The sequence below is a fragment of the Mercenaria mercenaria genome, chromosome 13, assembly GCF_021730395.1.
Source record: "Mercenaria mercenaria strain notata chromosome 13, MADL_Memer_1, whole genome shotgun sequence".
Classification (NCBI taxonomy): domain Eukaryota; kingdom Metazoa; phylum Mollusca; class Bivalvia; order Venerida; family Veneridae; genus Mercenaria; species Mercenaria mercenaria.
In genome coordinates, this window is record NC_069373.1 from 5876086 (window position 1) to 5897718 (window position 21633).

Below are 21633 nucleotides of genomic sequence, written 5' to 3' on the forward strand. Positions count from 1 at the left end.
ATAAAACACGTGCAATATGCACTTGTAATTAGGAATGCATTTGTAAATTTAAATTAATAGCTCGACTTTTCGAATAAAAATAGAGCTTTTGCACTCGCCCCAGCGTCAGCGTCGGCGTCGCCGTTGGTTTAAGTTTTTTTATAAAGTAAAACATCTCTAATACTAGCTTTACTGAAACGAAATCTATCCAAAAGTCCAAATCGTCGTACATAACGAAAGGGTTTGCTCAGTCTCGTATCATTCCCTCACTCCCCAACACTTCTGCTTTAACTTCATGCTGGAAATTTAAGTACATGTCTAAATACTCCGCCTCTATCTTTTCTTAAACCACCTATGCCCCAGGTTTAAAATAACAATAGAAAGATAAGCCATTGCTGACACCGCTCAAAGTAGAAAAATCCAATCGAAGGTTTAACTTTTGTTGAAAAACTGGCCAATAAACTTTGATAATGTGGCAGTTGAGTCCAATAAGTCCAGGGGTGTTAAAGATAATCCGTCATAGATCTATTGTAAAGCAAATACTGGATTTACCTGTATTGGAAAGTAAACAGGGTCGATTGTATTGAGGTCAACTGCCACATTTATCAAAGTTTATTAGTAAAAGTGTGGTCGATGGTAAGATTAAATTCAAGACCGCACCTTCAAATAATTTGTGTCAACATAGGTCAAGTAGTTGAGTAATAATTCATTTCGAAACTGAAAGTAGAAATCTAGTTTTCCGAAAGGCTGAATCAGAACAAGACCTGTCAATATTTGCTTTAACTCGGTTAGAGTTAACTTATTTCTAGTGTGGATTAAAGGTATTTTCTTGTTTTTTATTTTTCAGAGGTGATAAATTGTAATGTAATCTTACATTTGCATGAGGCGCCGTAGAAGGTTTGTTAATTATTTCTTTTTGTAATCATGTTAATTTATTCAATTTGACGCTATAAAATGAATTATTATAATTTAAAGAGCCTACCCTCATTTTTTTTGTAAAATGAATTATATATATTGATTAGTGTAAATATACTGGTTCCGTATTCCCAGATGTAGTAACATAATATCGTCTCGTAATTCTTTAGTCCGGGGTTTGAATTCTCTGTATGATGTGCTGAAAGAAAATGAGTTGTTACTTGTTATTTCAACATTTATTTGATTCCGATATTTGCGCTTTTGATCTTCTTCTTTAAAAATAAATATACACAGAGTATTATTCTTATTAAAACTGATGTAGGAAATAATTATGTAATAGAGATATAAAAAGAAACATGCGTATTGTTATCATGTCGAACTGAATTGTTCGTCGCGAAAGGCAGGGGTATCGGGCGTCATGCAGTTTCCATTGATAAATAATAACAGATAACTTTAAAATGCCTATCTGTGTTTATTTAATATTTATCATCATCACGGGCACAAAACATTGGGGTCTTTTAAAACAATAGCATGTTCATTTTATACAAAGTGAGCAAAGCGATCAGCGATGCCACAGGAAATTCGGCGAACTGTGAAGAAAGTTCTCCCATACACAACTATATGATAAAAATACTTTAAAACAGTCGGGTTAAATTGTTGAGAAGACACATAACTTTTGCGGGATTTGAACCCATTCTTTTAAAAAGTGTAAATATATAAGCAACTTGCTTTGTTTATCATACTGTCACCCCTATGGAAAGGGTCAGGCATATTTGGTTATGAGACACCATTCCTATTTTTTCAATGTCATACCCCAGGCAGGTAGGCAGTCGGTAGCCATCATTTAACTTACCAACCAGTCTCTCTTCAGTAATAAGACCCACCTTTTACACTTCTCGAACCTTCGACTTCCCAGTTGTAGGGCAGGTGCTTTATAAATTATGCCACCGTAGCTCTTTATCTAACAATCCATATAGTATCATTTTAATATGTTTCTCTACATTACCCCTGTTATTATTTTAAATACATGTAGCCTTTTGTATTTAAATATATACGAATTTTCTTTTCAACTTCTTGTTCGAAGATACCCAAAATGCTTTTTCTACCTTTTACAACGGTCTAGCTTATACCTCGTTATTCGTAGACCCAGCGAATTGGATTGAATTAAAATATCACCCACGTGTAATCTGATATCCATTAGCTCCTATATCATGAAATATAGATACGGTAGGAGTTACTGTTTCGCGCAGACGAAATCGATGGATATATCTATTCCACTGTAAACTGCTACTATCCGACCAGGGATACCTGATAGTGACGTCATGTTGTGTTTACTTTCCAATGTTTACCTTTTATTGTTATTAGCTAAAAGTACAGTCATGACTTGATGCATAAAGTTAATCTGAAAAGTTCAAGAGGTAGTCCATGACTTTGTTATTTTGATTTATTTGAGATAGAAAGAGGCCTGTTATCAAAGCTTTAAAGTTTATAGATTCCGTATTAGGTGTAAATCTATTAATTATATTAGAAGGCTAGGGACCAAGAATTACTAAACAAGCATGTCTGCAAATATGGCGATAGAGTACAGATGGTATAAAAAGACATCACATATCAATACATAATTGTACGAAATAGAACGCAAGCAATGCTAACTAAAAAGAACTTTCATCAAACCGTGTATATACTTCTGTTGCATGTAAGAAACGTCAATGGTCAACATTATATATAATGTTATGTAACTGCATTTTAAAAGTATCTAAACGACTGTAAATGAAGGACATTTGTATAAAGGATGTATAGATTATTATAAACAACGAAATATTACTTACATAAGTGGAAACAAAAAATTACAATACAAATTGTAAGTATCCATTTCCGCTTGGCCTCCTTGCATTGACGATAGTATGGTGGCTGATTTAGGACATTTTACTACGTCGCGTCTTTTCTGTCAAAATTTCGCTGTCTCGTCATGGAACCGCGCCATCGCCCCATGAACGAAATTTTGAAAGTTTTGTGTCGTTTTTGTGTGCGCGCCAACACGAAAAACGACACTAACAACGCAACATAATGGAATATAGGACGTGACAGAACGAAATTTGGTTTGCGCACCATTACCAAAGATTTCGTTTTGGCGTGTTGGCGTGCGTGGCAAGACCAAATATAATGTTTCATTTTGTCGCGTTGATGCACGCGCTTCTATGTAGCACGTTTCTAAGTGTTACCCTTGCGCTCATGCCAATGCAAGACAGTTGAACATTTGCGTTCACGGGCCAACACGCCACTAAAACGAAATCCTTGTTAATTTGTTAATGTCGCGCACACCACAATGTATAACAATGAAACATTTTTTTTTCTTCTTTGCGTGTGCGCCAACACGCTAACTCGAAACTTTTTATGATGGCGTGTGTGCCAGACAAAATAAAATGTTCTGGTCCATTACGTTCTGTGTTTCGTTTATTCGCGTTGTTAGTTTCTACGGAACAGAATTAGGTAAAAAACTGCATTGTGCTTTCGTACACCCAATCTTGCGATTTACATAAATGCATTTGTGATTTTTATGTTCACATGCTTCCTTCTAACATTCCATTTTGCATTGTTACATGGTCATTTGTCCATCTTATGTTTGCGTGTTTCTTTCTGACATTCATACATGCTTAATTCTGAGAAATGATCTGTGCTTGCTTCATTTTCTGAGATATTCTTGTTGCTTTCAGACATGCTGTAATTTGACATAATATATTCTTTATTCATCTTAATTACTAGTGGTTACTTGCATCGTGCCTTCTTGGCAGTGTCAGTGGAGTTTTAATGCTTACACTAAAATTTAGCTAATTAAGCTTCTCAAATTCTTGTACTAAAATACGGAAACACACGAACTGTACCGAGAGTGTTAAGGACACACGTCCGCGCTAACCAGACAAACAACACATATTCTTATCTGAGTCCGAGTGAAATAATTAGCCTTTTTTCGAAACACTGCTGCCTTAAATATTGTATAGTCTCTTACACAACCAAACTATGTCAACATGAACTTGGTAATTTAATTTTACTGTCTCCAACACGTATAATGTACATATTTCTGATAGCCTTAAATTGAGATGTATATCTGTATCAGTAGTATCTATAATTGTGCATAATTTGGGCCATGGTTGAAGTTAAAGCAGCAATAACTGCATCACTGGAAACAGCCGCCTGGACTAATTCTGTTAAATCAAAAGTCTGTTCAGAGCTTATTGGTGGTGTTTCATGGGTTGTGCCGTCTTGCGTATTATTAGACATTGTCGGTTTATGTGAAGTCTGACTGTGAACATCGAATGCGGACTATCTAGGGAGCGTTTCAAAACACTTTTTTTTCGAATTCAGAGTAATGACTCCGCAAACATTATTTCGAGCGTACGTGCCACGGCTTTATACCAAGCACTTTTTACTATCACTGAAATCTGATGAAGTGTTGGCAAAAAAATTTCAAGCAGGGTTTATTCCCCTATAAATCTGCCTCCAGTAAAAAGAGGTAATTCTAAAGCGAATAAAGTATTTTTTTCCCAGTTATGAATTTAAAATTCCAAAACGAGTGTTACCTTTAAGGAATTTTGCCGTTTTGAAATTATTTTGCTAATATGTATGTATATTTGGTCATTTAAACAACAATTATACTGTTGAACAATTTCTGAAATACAATCCATTAATATTTTACACAAAATATCTTTATTTGGATTTTGTTTATTTTCAAATTTCTCCAAATAAAACAATTTCTAAGAGCATTTTCCTCATTCCACTGGTGTTGATGGCGTTCCCAAAATGATGAAAAAGGACCTGTCTACATAATTTCTATCTCTAATAAAGCGTAAAGTAAAAAAATGTTTGTTTCCGGTATCACGACCTACCCTGAATAATTGGCCCGACCCTAAATGTTTTTAAGGCCTTGGAGAATATATTTTTCAACATTTTGACAGAAAGTTGCCAAACTGCACTTTTTATGCTTTAAACATGGTCAGTGATTTTAGAAAACAACTTCCTGATGCTCTAAAGTCATAACCCTCTTATTTGTATTCATTTTTGGACACAGAATAATTTTCAAAAAAGTCTCCCTTTAGTAAAAAACAATCCGACCTACCTACCCTAATTCTTTTGAGCATGTTACCAGAAATAGAGATTTTTAGGCCTAATGAAACAGAATTAAATTGTTAATATGAACTTAGGTGCTACCTAGAAGGCAGAGCTCCCTTGAAAAATCACCAGTGCCCCTTGAAAATTAAAGGAGTGCTGCTGTAATTATCTGGAATTATGGATCCGTTTTAGGAAGTTTATGTTCTTTAAGATCTATCAAAATTTTAAGAATTAATGATAATTCATGATTTCTGAATGAATGTCTTAGAATGCATTAAGATTAAATCTTGATATGCGAAAACTCTACAAATATGCTATAAACGAACTAAAGAAAGTTACGGTTCTTTTAAGAAGGAAGGATGTGTCCAACTTTAAGGCCAAAATACTACTATGACAGACGTCTGGAATGGGAGAATGAAAATCATTTACATGTACAAAGCTTGTTTAAAAACCAAAAGACTAGCCATCTTTAAAAGTTAATGATGAGAATTTTACCCAGAGAAAATCACTTTTTTTTGCCGAAATTCTCAAAAACTCCTGTTTTATTTAATTTACTGAACTGCTAAGTTAACAGTCTATGACATTTTTATGGTTAATCTTTTAGCACTACTGGTATAGAATAGGAATGGTAGTAGGAGCCTTTTTGATGTTTATTATTAATTCATAGCCAATAGTTTTTTTTTCCTAGTAATAAACTCTGATCAGTGATTTTTAAGCTTGTGGATGAAATATATGTGAACGGGGAGAAGAGCATTTTGTGCTTTTCACAGATCAATGCCTCTAAATTTTGATCCAAAAACCTTTTTTAAAAACAAGTTTTATCTACCGACTACTGTACAGACAATACATTGGAACCTGACATCACAAACAAAACACTTGAAAAAGCTAAAATAAATTTAAAAATGAAATAAAAAAAAAACGCTTCTCGTGAGGATCGAACTCCCGACCTTTGGTTTTCAACGCGATCTCGCTAACCACTGCACCAATGTGGAAGTATGACGTCATCAGCACAAATATTAGTATAACCAATAAATTTCAGTTATGGCAGCGTGACGAAAATCGTTTCGCATTGAAAATATTGCATTTTATCTTTTTCTTCTTCGTAGAAAATGTATTTAGCACTAAATTCTTATTATCAGGCGCTCATTTACATTTTTGTTCAACGTTCAAAGCAGTAAGCGAAACGCTTTTGTCAACCGTAAACAGCAAGCGTCTTATAAGAATCTTTCACTGGTCGCGGGTAAAGATGGGAATATCCGGCACGAGGGTAACTGTTTAGGCGGTAACGAGGCTTCCAGCCGAGTTACCGCCTAAACAGTTACCCGAGTGCCGGATATTCCCATCTTTACCCGCGACCAGTGATTGATTCTTTTTCTTGCATACCGATTTCAAGAAATAATAATAAAAATAAAATCAATCGAACGGCTTTCCTTTTAGAACTATTTCTTATAGCAGTGTATTTAAACAAAGCGCGGGAAACCAACGTCCGTAAACAGGAAAGACGTCATGACGTTTCAAAACAAATAACAATGTTTAGTTCCGGTTTTGTTTTATCAGTTGCAGCGTAACGTTATGAATGTTTGATAAAATAACGTGATTTGAATCGAGAAATATACTATCAGGAACTAATAGGAACAGTCAAGGTATTGAATTTTTATTCCGTTTTTTAAATAAAATATCAATTACTACATAAATCTTCTACATATATGTAGTTCGTAATACGTCATTTACAGCACGAGAGTCATCTTACACCCTGGGGTGTAAGATGGAGTTTTCCAGCACCGGTAAAAATACCGGAAATCCCCGTCTGGTATGCAAGAAACTGACGTCTTGCTGATTAATTACTATGAGCATTGTGTACTGGAAGAAACCCGAACAACACCGATTCCAAAAACTTACCACGAATTTTCAACTCGATAGTAATTCTATGTATACACAGTTTTATTCATTTTCTTTTTCACACGTCTAACCGTAATGCGACGCTGTCGGCGCCGCTTCGCGGCGCCGGTAGCTCTGCTATAATCATTCAACTTAAAGTCCATAACTTATGAATGATTAGACGTTCAACTATTCCTAAGACGTTTCAGTCAAATCACTCAAGCGGTATACTAGGAGAAGTAGTCCAAACATTTTTTTTCTCTGCAGTAAAATCAAAAATGAACAGAACTCCGGAAACTATTTAGAGCAGTTTGTAGCAACGATATGCACATATTATTTCAGTAAACCCTTAAAGCTTCGATGAAATCTGGGCAGAAGTATGAAGATGAATTACAAAAATCTCTTTTTTGACTTTATATATGGTATTCAAAGGGCCATTACTCAGTACAAGATTATTTAAATATAAACCCAGTAATACATGCTCAGCTAGAATTTATCGGATCATTCCTATGAAATTGTATTCAAATTGTGTTTATTATAAAGCAGTTCTGACAAATTTCATTCAAGAAATAAATTTAGGAGACCCCAAGTCCACAAAAAAATCCGAGGTTACGCTTTATACATGCAGGATATTTGTTTCTTTTTCGTGAATATGGAATATATCTCACTGAGAAGTGAGATTTCAAATATTTTCGCGAGCGCGTAGCGCGAGTGAAAATGTGATTTTTTTTCACTTCGAGGTGATATATATTCCGTATTTACGAAAAACAAACAAACTTTCTTTTTATTTTATGCTTAATTACGTTGAGATGTGCATTTTGCAATAAATTTTAATCTCAGCGCGGGAAATAAGTGCGCGTAAACAGACATGACATCAGACGTGTTTTGACGTAAGAAAGAAGAGCACAAAGTTCCATTTTATTTTACTTTCTGCTGCATAACGTTATGAAATTCTCATTAAGTAAAATAATTTGAATCGAGAAATATACAATAAAGAACAAAGTGCGACTACAATTTTCATCATGTTTTAAACAAATAACTTAAAATTCATACACAATGTACAAGTAGATCGGCATTAACAGTGAGCGATATCAGTGAGTGATATGGATTATATCTCACTGATAAAACACAGTATTTCATCAGCATAATATAAATATCATTTCAGTGAAGTTCCGTTTAAATCCTAGCAGAGGATTTTGAGAAGCTAAATCAGGTTATGTGAAAACGGAATGATGGACGCACATCTAACGAAGGCAGAAACAAATTGTATCAAATGAAACGAGAAACATAATTTATGGAACTTATGTAGATTAACTATCTTTTCTTTTTAAAGAAATCTTATTTTAAGTACATGTATATTTTGGAGAGCTCTTGTTAAAACACTTTACTCTGTCTCATGCTTGGTGAAGTAACTCTACTAATGTCTTATAAGAACATTCCTTTACTAGCATTCATTTAAATTGTCCCATATTTAATTATCTTCTACACAAGCATAGACCATAACCCAGATTAAGTTTATACAGTCTGTTTATATGAGACTTGAATGACGTTAAAAAGTCAGCTACTGTAACAGTGAACGAAATACAAGTAGGTTTTGAGAAAAAACCCAGGATTTACAGCGCATTCACTGTTCATTGTACCCCTATCAGCCGTTTTTAATATATATTTCGTTAGTCGATCGTATAGTGGATTTTATTTAGTACAAAAAAAACATGAGGTACAAAGTTCTTTAAATATGATTTATTCATTCCAAATCCCGTAATCATCCTGAATTAATTAATACATAATAACTCTCTCTCTAGATGCACATTTAAAATAAATAATTCTATCTTTCTTAAATTAATTTGTCCATAGTTCCAAAATAGTCCTTTGAAATTAAATAAGTTTAATAAAAATAATTATAATTTAGAATCTTATATGCCAAAACTGAGAGACACCCATCATCTTACAGCTCTGTTCGAAAGCTGAGGCGCTCTGCAGCAAAAGCGCTGCCTAGCTAAGGTGCTCTCGACATCCTAACCTACTAAGCCCACCTATCAGTCTGTTAATGAGACAAGAGTTATATAGCAAAACCGTTAAGGATGATGTGTCAACTGATGACCATTTCTCATGCCACCTTAGTGGAATTAGTATATAATATATTCTAACAAGGTATATTTAAGGAAAGCAATCCAGTAACATCTTATAATAAGGATAGATATCTGCACGTCGAATAGATACCACGGTGGCACTTGTCATGCTTTATCTAAACTTGCTGACCCTTAAATTAGTCTCGCCTTTACTATAGTCTAGCTACTTTAAAGAAAATGAATATGATTTCAAGTTTAGAAAATAGTTAAAATCAAAATCTTATCAATTACAATAACGATAAAGTCATAGTATTATATCATTGTCCACATCAGCTTAAGCCGACAATGTCTATTTGTATGGTGTGGGCTACCTTTCCACCTGGTCGGATAAGTCACGTTTACATGGTCGCCACGATTACCTTCTACTGGACTAACAATATCTGCATAAGTCCTTTTACGATCTAGGCCTTGGTCAGGCGTGTTTATAATGTTAGATTTACCAGCACAGGCTTTTTCAGCCATTTTAAAGTAATAAAGGTTAACTAAAATATTTACCAGTTCAGATATCAATACTGGTGATTTTTAAGTTCAAACATAAAGTCTGATCAATAATCCTTCATCACAATAATAGATTTTAGTAATCCTTTGTATTCATTCGCGCGCGCTCGCATAACAAAGAAAAATCTCACAAAGAAAGTTGTTTCTCGAATTTTCACATTCAAACGTTTAATTCCAAATTCCGTGCATACTAGTAAAGTGTTTTTGTGTTAGTTATGGTATCATTCCCGACTCAAAATAATATATTATCCGGATTTTCCCTCTCCTGAAAATTGACGCAACCATTGTCGCCATTTTACCGGGATTTTTCTTTTTAGCACGCGATATAATTAGATCTGAGTTCAAACTTTGCGAAAAGACTTTTTCAGCTCGACTATTCGAAGAATAAGTAGAGTTATCCTACACACCACGGCGTCGGCGTCTCACCTAGGTTAAGTTTCTCGTACTAGTCCACTTTTTGACAAAGTCGTTTGAGATAAAGCTTTGAAACTTTCAACACTTGTTTAACATCACCATGGCCAGTTATAGGCAAGAGCACATAACTCTATCAAGGATTTTGGCTGAATTTTGGCCCGTTTTGACTTAAAAATCATGGTTAAGTTTTTCGTACCAGTTCATATTTTGGCAAAGTCTTTTGAGATAAAGTTTTGAAACTTTCAACACTTGTTTAGCAATACCATGTCTAATTATAGGCAAGAGTACATAACTCCATCGAAGATTTTGGCTGAGTTATGGCCCTTCCGATTTTTAAATCTTGGTTAAGATTTTCCTACCAGTTCAAATTTTGACAAAGTCTTTCGAGATTAAGCTTTGAAACTTTCAACACCTGTTTACCATCCCCATGTTCAGTTATAGGCAAGAGCACATAACTCCATAGAGAATTTTGGCTGAATTATGGCCCTTTTTGACTTAAAAATTTCGATTAACTTTTTCGTACCAGTTCGTATGTTGGCAAAGTCTTTTGAGATAAGGTTTTGAAACTTTCAACATCTGTTTACCATCACCATGTCCAGTTATAGGCAAATGTACATAACTCCATCAAGGATTTCGGCTGAATTATGGCCCCTGTCTACTTAGATCTCTTTAAGTTTTTCGTACCAGTGCATATTTTGTGTAAAGTGTTTGAAATATGGCTTTGAAACTTTTATCACTTATTCAGTATAATAGTCTATATCTGTAAGAAAGAGTACATAACTCTATCATCTATTTTGGGTGAATTACAACCCTTTTTTGACTTGGAAATTTGTTCTGTTTTCATACAAGTCCATGTTTTGTCAAAACTATATAGCTTTTAAACTTTGAACTCTTGTTTATCATTATAATTTCAATTCCATTCTTCAATCAATTCTTCGAATAGTCGAGCACGCTGTCATCAGACAGCTCTTGTTTAATCTTGACTACAATAAATTGTGATCAATACTCCACATTCAATAGCTACTGATTCAGATACACATTTTATCTCGAAGTCCTTATAAAAGAGGATAATTACAATGTTGAATAATAGTTTACATATCTGATGCATGGTCATTTATCATGAATTGTATTACAGAGGCATGCTACACCAAATATCTACGTATATTTAAACAAATCCCATTGTTAAGCAAGCGATCCCATAGAATTCATTTAATCAACGCGGACATAGCGATCAACAATAACAATCAATTAAAAATTTACCTTAGGTGAATGGTTGGTAATTTCCCGTCCTACGCATGTATCGACCCACTTAGGATTTTTGAAAAATAACAAAAGAAAAGAGCAGAAATTCTGCACGTTCATCTGATATTTTTTTGTTTCAACTGAGCACTCACCCTATGTCCGTCATTGTCCGTCGTCAACAATTTGACTGTTAACACTCTAGAGGTCACAATTTTGGCCAAATCGTAATGAAACTTGGTCATACTGTTTACATCGATATTGACTCATCTTGGATCAAAAACTAGGTCACCAGGTCAAATCAAAGGAAAAGCTTGTGAACACTCTAGAGGCCTCATTTATGACAATATCTCTATAAAACTTGTTCAGAATGTTAATCTTGATGATATTTAGGTCAGGTTCGAATCTGTCTTTGTGGGGTCAAACACTAAGTCTCTAGGTTCAAAAATCAAAGGAAAAGCTTGTTATCACTCTAGAGACCATTTTTATGACTCTATCTACATGAAACTTTGTCAGAATGTTAATCTTGATGATCTTAAGATAAAGTTCGAATCTGGGTCATTTAGGGTCAAAAACTAGGTCACCAGGACAAATCAAAGGAAAAGCTTGTTAACACGCAAGAGGCCACAGTCATGACATACCTTAATGAAACTTGGTCAGAATGTAAATCTTGATAGTCTTTAGGTCAGATTTGAATCTGTGTCAGATGGAGTCAAAAGCTAGGTCACCAGATCAAATCAAAAGGAAAAGCTTGTTAACGCTCCAGAGTCGACATTCATGATCATATCTTCATGAAACTTGATCAGAATGTTAATCTTGATAAATTTAAGGGCAAGGTAAAATCTTGGTCAGGTGGAGTCATAAATTAGGTCACTAGGTCAAGGAAAAGCTTGTTAACACTCTAGAGGCAATATTTATGACGATATCTCTATGAAACTTGGTCATAATGTTAATTTTGATGATCTTTTGGTCAAGTTTAAATCTTGTAAAGTGGGGTCAAAAACTAGGTCATCGTGTTAAAAATCAAAGGTAAAGCTTGTTAACACTTTTGAAGCTGTATTTTTGACTGTATCCTCATGAAACTTCGTTAGAATGTTAACGCTGGCAATCTTTAGACCTAGTTTGAATATGGTTCATGTTGGGTCAAAAACAAGGTCAGCAGGTCAATTCAAATGTGAAGCTAGTTAACACTCAAGAGGCCACATTTATGACCATATCTTATTGAAACTTGGTCAGAATGTAAATCATGATGATCTTTAAATCAAATTTGAACCTTGGTAAGGTGGAGTTAAAAACTAGGTCACCAGGTCAAATCAAAGGTATAGCTTGTTAACATTCTAAAGACCTAATTTTAAGTTTGAAACTCATAAGACTTTGTCAGAATGTTTGTCTTGATGACTTCTAGCTCATGTTCGAATCTGGGTCATGTCGGGTAAAATATAAGGAAAAAATTGTTAACACTTAGAGGTCACATTTATGACTGCATCTTCGTGAAACTTGGTCAGAATGTTAATCTTGATTATTTTAGGTCAAGTTGAAATCTGAGTTACGTGAGGTTTAAAACTTGGTCACCAGGTCAAATCAGTAGTAAAGTTAGAGACCACATTTATGACCATATCTTAATGAAAATTGGTCAGAATATTAATCTTAATGATCTTAAGGTCAGATTCTAATCTAGATCAGGTGGAGTCAGCTATTAGGTCACCTGGTCAAATCAAAGGGAAAGCTTATTAACAAGCTAGAGACCACATTTATGACTTTATCTTCATAAAACGTGGTCAGAGTGTTAAGCTTGATGATCTTTAATTTATGATCGAATCTGGATCAGGTGGGGTCAAATACTAGAGCTATAGTTCAAATCAAACGAAAAGCTTGTTAACACTGTAGAGGCCACATTTATGACCATATCTTTATGAGACTTGGTCAGAATGTTAATTTTAATGATTCTTAGGTCACGTCCCAATCGTGGTCAGGTGAGGTCAAAAACTAGGTCACCAGGTTAAATCAAAGGTTAAGCTTGTTAACACTGTAGAAACCTATGAGTAAGTTTAAAACTTATTAGTTTTGATCAGAATGTTTGTTTTGATGACCTCTAGGTCAAAGTCGAATCTGGATCATGTGGAGTCAAAAAGTAGGTCACTAGTTCAAATCAAATGAAAAGCTTGTTAACATCTAGAGGCCCTGCCACCTGAACCTACTATACATGTAAATATCCTAGATACAGTTTGAAATCTGGAGACGCTCCAAAGGCAATGGTAGGTCATTAATTAATGTATGGTAGTAAGTATCTACATATTTGGTACAATATTTGGATTTGTTGATAGATGACTCCACTTGTAAGATTCAACAGCCGTCCATTACATTTTTTAACCTTGGACAGACGTTCACATTTTGCGGATAAAAGGGCAGGATACGATGTCGAAATTTCATGTTATTAACTCAAAATTTCGAGTTAGTAAGTCGAAATTTCGACTCAGTATCTCAAAATTTCGAGTTGATGAATAAAACGTACCTGCCACTAATGTTCTTCCGTAATTTTAGGATAGATAAGTAAAGAGAGGTAATAATAACTGAAAAAAAGTTTCAATTTCTAACAAATTTCGGCAAATACACTTGTTAGTCTTTATATGTTTATTAACATTTATCTTTGTTGGGCAACCAGGATAGGAGTTTTAGAAATATTTTCAGTGAAAATGTTACATGTGTTAAGGATTTGGCGAACACGAGTATGTGTAAATGATCAGTGGTTCAGTGTTGGAATAAATCCAGTAACCAGAATCTGGTTAACCACCTTCAAAAACAGCAAACGAAGCAACCTCCTGCGTGTTTCAAACTTAGTACTTGTATAGTCCTTGCAAAATAATGAAAACTTTATCACGACTGTCAAGAGAACAGATAAAAATACAGTGATACATATAACATAAAAATAGTTTGTTCTGCACTATTGATAACATATGAACTCATACGTCTCTGGTCTGGTCTGTAAATATCAGGTGCATTTTTAATGCCACTAGCGACCCCACGTCACTTGATAGCCTTCCTTAGTATATAAGCAGCACTTCTAGCTAACGTTTTCTAGGTTATGGCTGCCATCCTCTATATAAGACGGACCTCTAGCTAACTTTTTTCTAGGTTATGGCTGCCATGCTCTATATAAGACGGACCTCTAGCTAACTTTTTTCTAGGTTATGGCTGCCATGCTGTATATAAGACGGACATATCAATTTCCGTTTCTAATTTCTTCTCTGGATTTTGATATACAGTGCAGCCTCTGCAGAGCAACACCCTTTGGGAGATGCAGATGTTGACCTCTGTTGAGAGGTTGTTGCTCTACAGAGGTTAAATTGATAGTAAATTTCAGCTATGGGAAATTTTGCTGATGCTGTTGTGGAGAGGTTTTTGTTAGAGAGAGGGCCGCTCTTGAGAGGTTGCACTGTATTCTGCTTTGTATATTATTTTCACCTTTCTTACTTCTTTTAAAATATCTCTGATCTCAGTTTCCTTCTCTTACTTTTCCAGTTTTTATTCTCTATTTATTTACACAAGAAACCATGTGAAAATCATTTTATAATTTCAGTTTAATAATGTCTGTCTACGTTGATAATGCAAAGAACAGGAAGCTAGGTCGAGTGGGAATGCCGAAGGGTAGTATGCCTGAATCGAAAGGCGCAGCTGGTGGCGGCGATCGCAGTGGGTCTTCTACAAGGCGGGGACAGGCTGCCGGACCTTCCGGACACGTTGCCAGCCAAGAACACGTTGCTGAACAAAATCCGAAACCCGGAACGTACAAAGACAACTACAATAACCGCAAACTGGGTAGAGTCGGCTTGCCAATAGGATCTATGGTTGTATCAAAGTCGAAAGGTCCTAACCAGGCAGCTGAGAAAGACTCGAGTCCAGCTAACGTCAAAACCGAACATACTTCCAAAATAGGTAGAGGTGAGATGTATGAAGGATCTAAAAGGGAAAACGGCACCGGAAGAAGAAATACTTCATACCACGAACAGCCGGCATATACTGACACCGTGTGTGGGAAAAGTAATGGCGGAACTGCTTCTTGTCAGAACCTTCAATTCAATGAATCACCAGATAAAACTGTGCGTCCCAAAGTTTATGTTGACAATGCACAGAACAGGAGACTTGGAAGAGTTGGGATGGCGTATGGGGACGCTGTTATATACAACAGCGGCCCGAGCAGTCCAACTGTCGCGACAAAAACTAAGGTATATGTGGACAATCCTCAAAACAGACGGCTAGGCAGGGTCGGGTTACCTATCGGTACGAAAGTATTTTCTTCAATGACCCAGAGTGTAGTGCAGAAGAACTATGATGATACGAGTGAAAACAGGAAGTTAGGACGTGTTGGAAAACCACGAGGTTGTCTACCCGTACAGAAAAAGAGTAAAACCACGAAGAAAATTCCAGAAATGCTAAAGAAAATTGAGAACGGAGATGAGGTATGTAAATTTATGCAAATTTAAATACAAGCAATGTAGCTATTGTTTCAACACCGAATAACTGAATACAAGATTTGATTGTATTTGGAGCACAATGTGTCACTGCATGTATTTGATATTTGAATTATTTTCTCAATGGACGACATAAGAAAATGGCATTGCGTCATGTATTCTTTTGTGCGCCCATCCATAAATCCGAATTTCGTGTCCGCTCTGTATCGCCTAATCCCACAAAAACACGCCAGAAACTTAGGTACCTAATTAATTTCTTAAGGCAATTAGCTGAACCATTTTTCATTTATCTGGACAACAATTGAAGGTAAAAGGTTTAATTCACATTACATTAATGGAGAAGATTTAGGCCTATAATGTTCAACTTCAAGGGATGGCAAACTTCAGTCAGATGACTGCCATTGTTTTTAAGTTTTGTAGGCCAAATGTCAAGGCTGCTATGGAACAGTTATCAAACTTTATAGAACTGTTGCCTACTGTTAGCAGACGATCCGTGTTATTTTATATCAGATGGTTAAAGCCAATCCATGGAAAAGGCTTAGGCCTATCACTGTTACATTAATTGGGTATTTTGCCTGTGGTCAGTTGGGGACCCTTGCAGTTTCGGGAGGTTAAAAATTAAAACTTATTACGAATCAATAGCTGAAAAATAATTTGGTCCACCGTCAAGTAATTTTATACTTTGCGTGTGGTAAGTAGATGGTACGACTTGATATAAGGTCAACAGTCAATGGCCATGCATATTTGAGACTCGGTTACCTCCGGCAGGCACACGTCCGTTTAACTCAGTAGGTAGAGCGTTGGTCTATGGATCGCAGGGTCGTGAATTGGATCCTTGGGCGGGACGTATGTTCTCCGTAACTATTTGATTACCGACATTGTGTCTGAAATCATTACTCTACCTCTGATTCATGTGGGGAAGTTGGCAGTTACCTACGAAGAAGAGGTTTGTAGTGGTACAGAATCCAAGATCTGTTATCTCTCTGACAGAATTTCATGAATCTTGATTGAAAAAATACAGCTTCTATCGCATGCAAAACGTTTTTCTTTGATTTATCCCAGCGACCTAGGTTTTGACCCCAGATGACCCATAATCAAACTTATCCTTGATTTCACCAAAGCTTGATTTCATCAAGGCTATCCTTCTGGCCAAATTTCATGAAGATCCATAGAAAAATATAGTCTCTATCGCATACACAAAGTTTTTCTTTGATTTGACATAGTGACCTAGTTTTTAATTGCAGATGACCCATATTCGAACTTGACCTAAATTTTATCAAGGCAATCATTCTGACTAAATCTTATAAATATCCAGTGTAAAAAGCGGACCCTATTTATTGCGTACACAAGGTTTTCAGTAAATTTGACTGAGTGACCTAGTTTTTGACCCTAAATAACCTATATTCAAACTCTTCCTAGATTTTATCAAGACATACATTCTAATCAAATTTCATGAAGATCCAGTGCAAAATGCAGCCTCTATGCATACACAAAGTTTTCCTTTGATTTTACCTTAGGACCTAGATTTTGGCCCAAAATGACCCAATTTTTGAACTCGTTCTAGATTGTATCAAAGTAATCATTCTGATCAAAATTTATGAAGATCAATTGAAAAAATACAGCTTTTATCGCATACAAAAGGTTTTTCTTTGATTTGATCTAGTGACCTAGTTTTTGACCTCAGATGATTACAGATTATTATTCTGACGAATTTCATGACGATCAGTTGAAAAATACATTCTCTACTCTATCACATACACAAGCTGAATGTTGACGGACGACAGACGGCGGACGACAGACGGCGGACGCCGGACATCGAACGATCACAATAACTCACATGAGCATTGCTAAGATGGGCTAAAAAGCGCAAATAATCATTGTAGCTCACCTGAGCACAATGCACAATGTCAGCTCTTGTGATTGCCAAGCTACCGACGTCTGTTTTCGTACGTTGTGCGTCTTATGTCATTTGACACTTCAGACATCCCAGTTCTGTTCTAATCTTAATACTGCTGCATCGGAAAGTTTACTACTGGGTAACATGGGATCAAAGAAAGTCACTAAGTAAAAAAAAACAGAAATCACTTTTGAAAGGTCACATTGTCGGCTTGACCTTAAGAGTGTATGTGTTTATAACATTTTGGGCAATTCTTAAATGGACCATATGATGTCAAACTTCATTAAGGTCATTAAATCAAACGGAAACCTTAATGAAACTTTGTTAACACTCTAGAGAAAACATTATCTAACTGATTTAAATAAACCATGGTCAAATTGTTTAGTTTTACAAAATGGGATAAAAACTAGGTCAGATGAGCGATTCAGGGCTTTCGTAATCTTCTTGTATACAGCGCATGATGCAAATGTATCAGTTGTTCAAATATAACATGATAATTGTGAACATGTTGTAGAAAGCATTTTGCATTCGCTTTTTCATTTACCTTCACCTCTGTCATTGATTTGTTTACTCCTTCAGTTTAAAGAGTATGACTTTGAAGACAGGGGAACAGCCGATGGGGATCTAGAATATGGGTTACTCGACTGCAGCGGTGACAGGGAAGCATTTGACCAAGCAATGTACAGGCACAATCGTTATCAGGAAGAATTATCTTGGAATAGAAACACCACCACGAAAGCTCCGCCAAAGACACAAGTGGAAATCCTCAAGGATTACAAGGGTAAAAAAATTCCATTTACTGAACTTAAATTGCGAAAAGTAATTGGGCGCGGAGGATTTGGACAGGTGTTTTTTGCAAAATGGAATGAGACCGTTGTCGCAGTGAAAAAACTGCAGAATGAGAAGATCTCAGAATCTAGAATAAGAGACTTTGCCGACGAAGTTATGAAATTCTGTACCTTAGATAATCCAAACATTGTCAAATTCATAGGGGCATGTGTCCAGAAACCAAACCTCTGCATTGTTATGGAGTACATGCAGATGACCTTATATGACGCCATCCATATAAGAAATGACACAGAGTTTAGCGAGGAGGAGCAAATTGAGGTCATTCAGCAAACATGCGCAGGAATGAATTATCTACACAGTAAAAGAATCGCTCACTGCGATCTAAAAACGCCTAATATTTTATTAGATTATGTTCAAGATGAAATTTGTGAAGTAAAAATCACCGACTTCGGCCTGAGCATGATAATACATGATACGTCAGTATCTGTGGAGGAGCTTGTGCGAAATATCGGTACGCCGCAATATTCTCCACCGGAAATGCTGCGAGGAGATATTCTATCCGCAAAAGATATGATGAAGGCCGATGTGTACTCCTTAGCTTTAGTCTTCCTTGAAGTTATTTTCAAAGAAGAACCTTACCCAGATTATACTTACCAACAGCTTAAACAGGAAGTTGTTGAGAAAAAAGCGGTACCGGAAGTACCTTCAGACCCTGCCATTGATAAGAGGGTGAGCGACATTATGCGAAATGCCTGGAGTTACGAGCCATTGAAAAGGCCTTCTATGCCACAGATTTTTGAAATTGTTCAGCAATGTCAAAAACTGTATAGAGACTTTTGTATGTCTTAGAAATTTTGTCAGAAATCTGATTATTATTTTGTGGTTAAACATGTCATCTTATTCATTTCTCGATAACTGTGTTTATTTTTTATTTGTAAATACAAACTCGGTAAGCCGCTTGAAATGACTTGCAAACTTGGTATTTTACAGCTTAATCCACCGAAAAAGCCCGCTTACTGATCTCAGCAAATAGCGTGCAATCATCTATCAACTCTTGATTCATGCGAAGAAATTGTCATTAAGGAAGTCATTGTTCCTGACTAATGTACTATTGAAAAAAGCGTTGATTTATTTAGACATTTTACACATCTTTTACACTTTAATACTGAAACTGAGTGTACGACTGCCTGGAAATCCGATGAAGAATTTGGAATAAAGATATCTCTGCTATCAATCAACGAAATTTATACAAATTGGAAGGCAGAATCATGACACTAAACTTCTCTAAGTTTGATTTTTAAAACAAAATTAAAACTGGATTAATTTAAATTTCATCCCAACATCGACATATTTTAAAGCACCATAGTTGTGTCATTTTTACGCTTATTTTTTGTTTATCATGGTTTTAGTTTTAGTGAACTTACTCATAGTTTTGACTGTAATCTTTGAACAAATTATTTGCATTTTTATGGTTCTAATTGTCTGTTTATAAACCAGTGTAAATGTTAGATCTATGTTTTAATAAATGTCTTATTACGCACACAGTACCGTCTATGTGGTCTACATCAGCCATTAAGTCTAAACCAAAATATCAAAAATGATCCACATTTGCCGCGCAATTACTGGGGCTTCAGTCTAATCTCAACGACATGTAACTATCAAACAGATGTCCAGTTATATACTTTTAGGACACCGGGCACATTATCTTCGACAACATAGAAAATGACGTCACTCGAGCTCCCAAGCTCCGCGCAGGAATATTTGTACCGATAAGGGGAAGTAACACTGTTTTGGAGTTTGTTGACCTCCAGCTTTTCTGGAAGTAAGTAAAATGAAAGTAGACGGGCTAAACTTGAAAACAAAAGTCGCATTTGCGTTGGTCGATAATCAGGGGTCAAACTCAGTGCAGACATAGGGCCGATTACTTTAAAAAGTATTCGATTATTAATCGATTATTACAACAAGGAATTTTCTTGCTAAACATGCAAGTGTTGGATATTTGACAGCATTGTACTTCAAGTATTCGAGCGGGTCAATGTCAAAATATTCTGACATTAGATATGAATGATTCACAGTGCTTGCACTCTGCTTTTACAGCCCCTTCTATATTATCCGGAAATTGGAAATGTTTCCTAGCAGCCATACAAAATCTGAACTACTTTGGGTGCAAATTATTTTATAAATGGCACAACTATATTTTCAGGCAAAAGCAATGTTGACATCTGAGGAAGATTAGTATACAAGAATGTACCTTGAATAGTATTAACTAAACTTAACAAATCATGGTCACAAGCTAAGAGCATATATATGAATTTTGTATTTCTTGAATAAATAGGATTTTTTTCCCCATATCAACTTTACTAACTTTTAAATCTCCAGTGCCCTGAGGCAAAGTCCAGGCAGATGTATAAAATTGGGTACACCTAAATTAGGTAATGATTGTCAATCAATATCCTGAATCTTCTAACCATACTTGTTAATTGCCACACATTATGACCACAATGCAGTACATTATAAGGTAATGATCAGCCTCATATATAAACAAGTAATCATATATTAATCGTAAAATAATCATAATTACAGCCTAATTTTCTTCATTAATCGATTAAGTTATTAATCATTAATTTAGAAAAAAGTATGATTAATGAAAAATATTCATCAATCATTAATCATTATGATTACTTTAATCGATTACCCCATGTTTGACTCAGTGGTCACCTCGTCCGTCAAAAAGTATGCGCGTGGACTCTCTCTCTTTCTCCATCTCTCTCTCTCTCTCTCTCTCTCTCTCTCTCTCTCTCTCTCTCTCTCTCTCTCTCTCCTTGGCTAATTGGGAGTCAATTTTTAGCACTTTTTGACGCTTTGAAAATACATGGGCTGTAGAACGACATGTAGGCTTTCATCTTCGAAAAGAATATTTGGTCTCGGAATAAACACAAATTCAACAGGGGTCTGTATCGGAGCATGGGTATGTGGAAATTTTGGAACTTCGTCAAATTGTTCAAAAGGTCTTGTCTGATGTTGTCTGAAAGTATCAGTATATGCCTCGGATGTAAGGTATTTCTGTATTTGAAAGATGCAGACCTACACATTTAAGAAATAGTTTCAAAATGAATTTCGTGTAATAAAAATGTTGATTCTACGGAAGCGCGAAAGGGCCAACAGATGCTTATAGGTTTTATTATGCTACAGGCACCGAAATGAAATTTTGAACATTATTACAGTTGAAAGACGAAAAAATGGATTCAGAAAACAACGCTCCCGCGAAGATCACATGTCCTCTTTGACATCTATTATAAGAACCAGAAAAGCCCAAAAT

The 21633-nt window shown here is 35.6% G+C and overlaps 1 protein-coding gene across 2 annotated transcripts; it reads left to right on the forward strand.

The window, feature by feature from the left end:
- The first annotated feature begins 671 nt into the window (after window positions 1-671).
- Window positions 672-19851, forward strand: LOC123530105 (uncharacterized). 2 transcript variants are annotated; one of them, XM_053521043.1, is made up of 3 exons: window positions 672-800; window positions 14737-15616; window positions 18105-19851. In XM_053521043.1, the coding sequence occupies exons 2-3, from the start codon at window positions 14744-14746 to the stop codon at window positions 19161-19163; spliced, it is 1932 nt and encodes a 643-aa protein (XP_053377018.1). In that variant the 5' UTR covers window positions 672-800; window positions 14737-14743; the 3' UTR covers window positions 19164-19851. The 2 variants fall into 2 exon arrangements, with proteins under 2 accessions (XP_053377018.1, XP_053377017.1); XM_053521042.1 differs by having other exon boundaries at window positions 799-876.
- Window positions 19852-21633: the final 1782 nt, after the last annotated feature.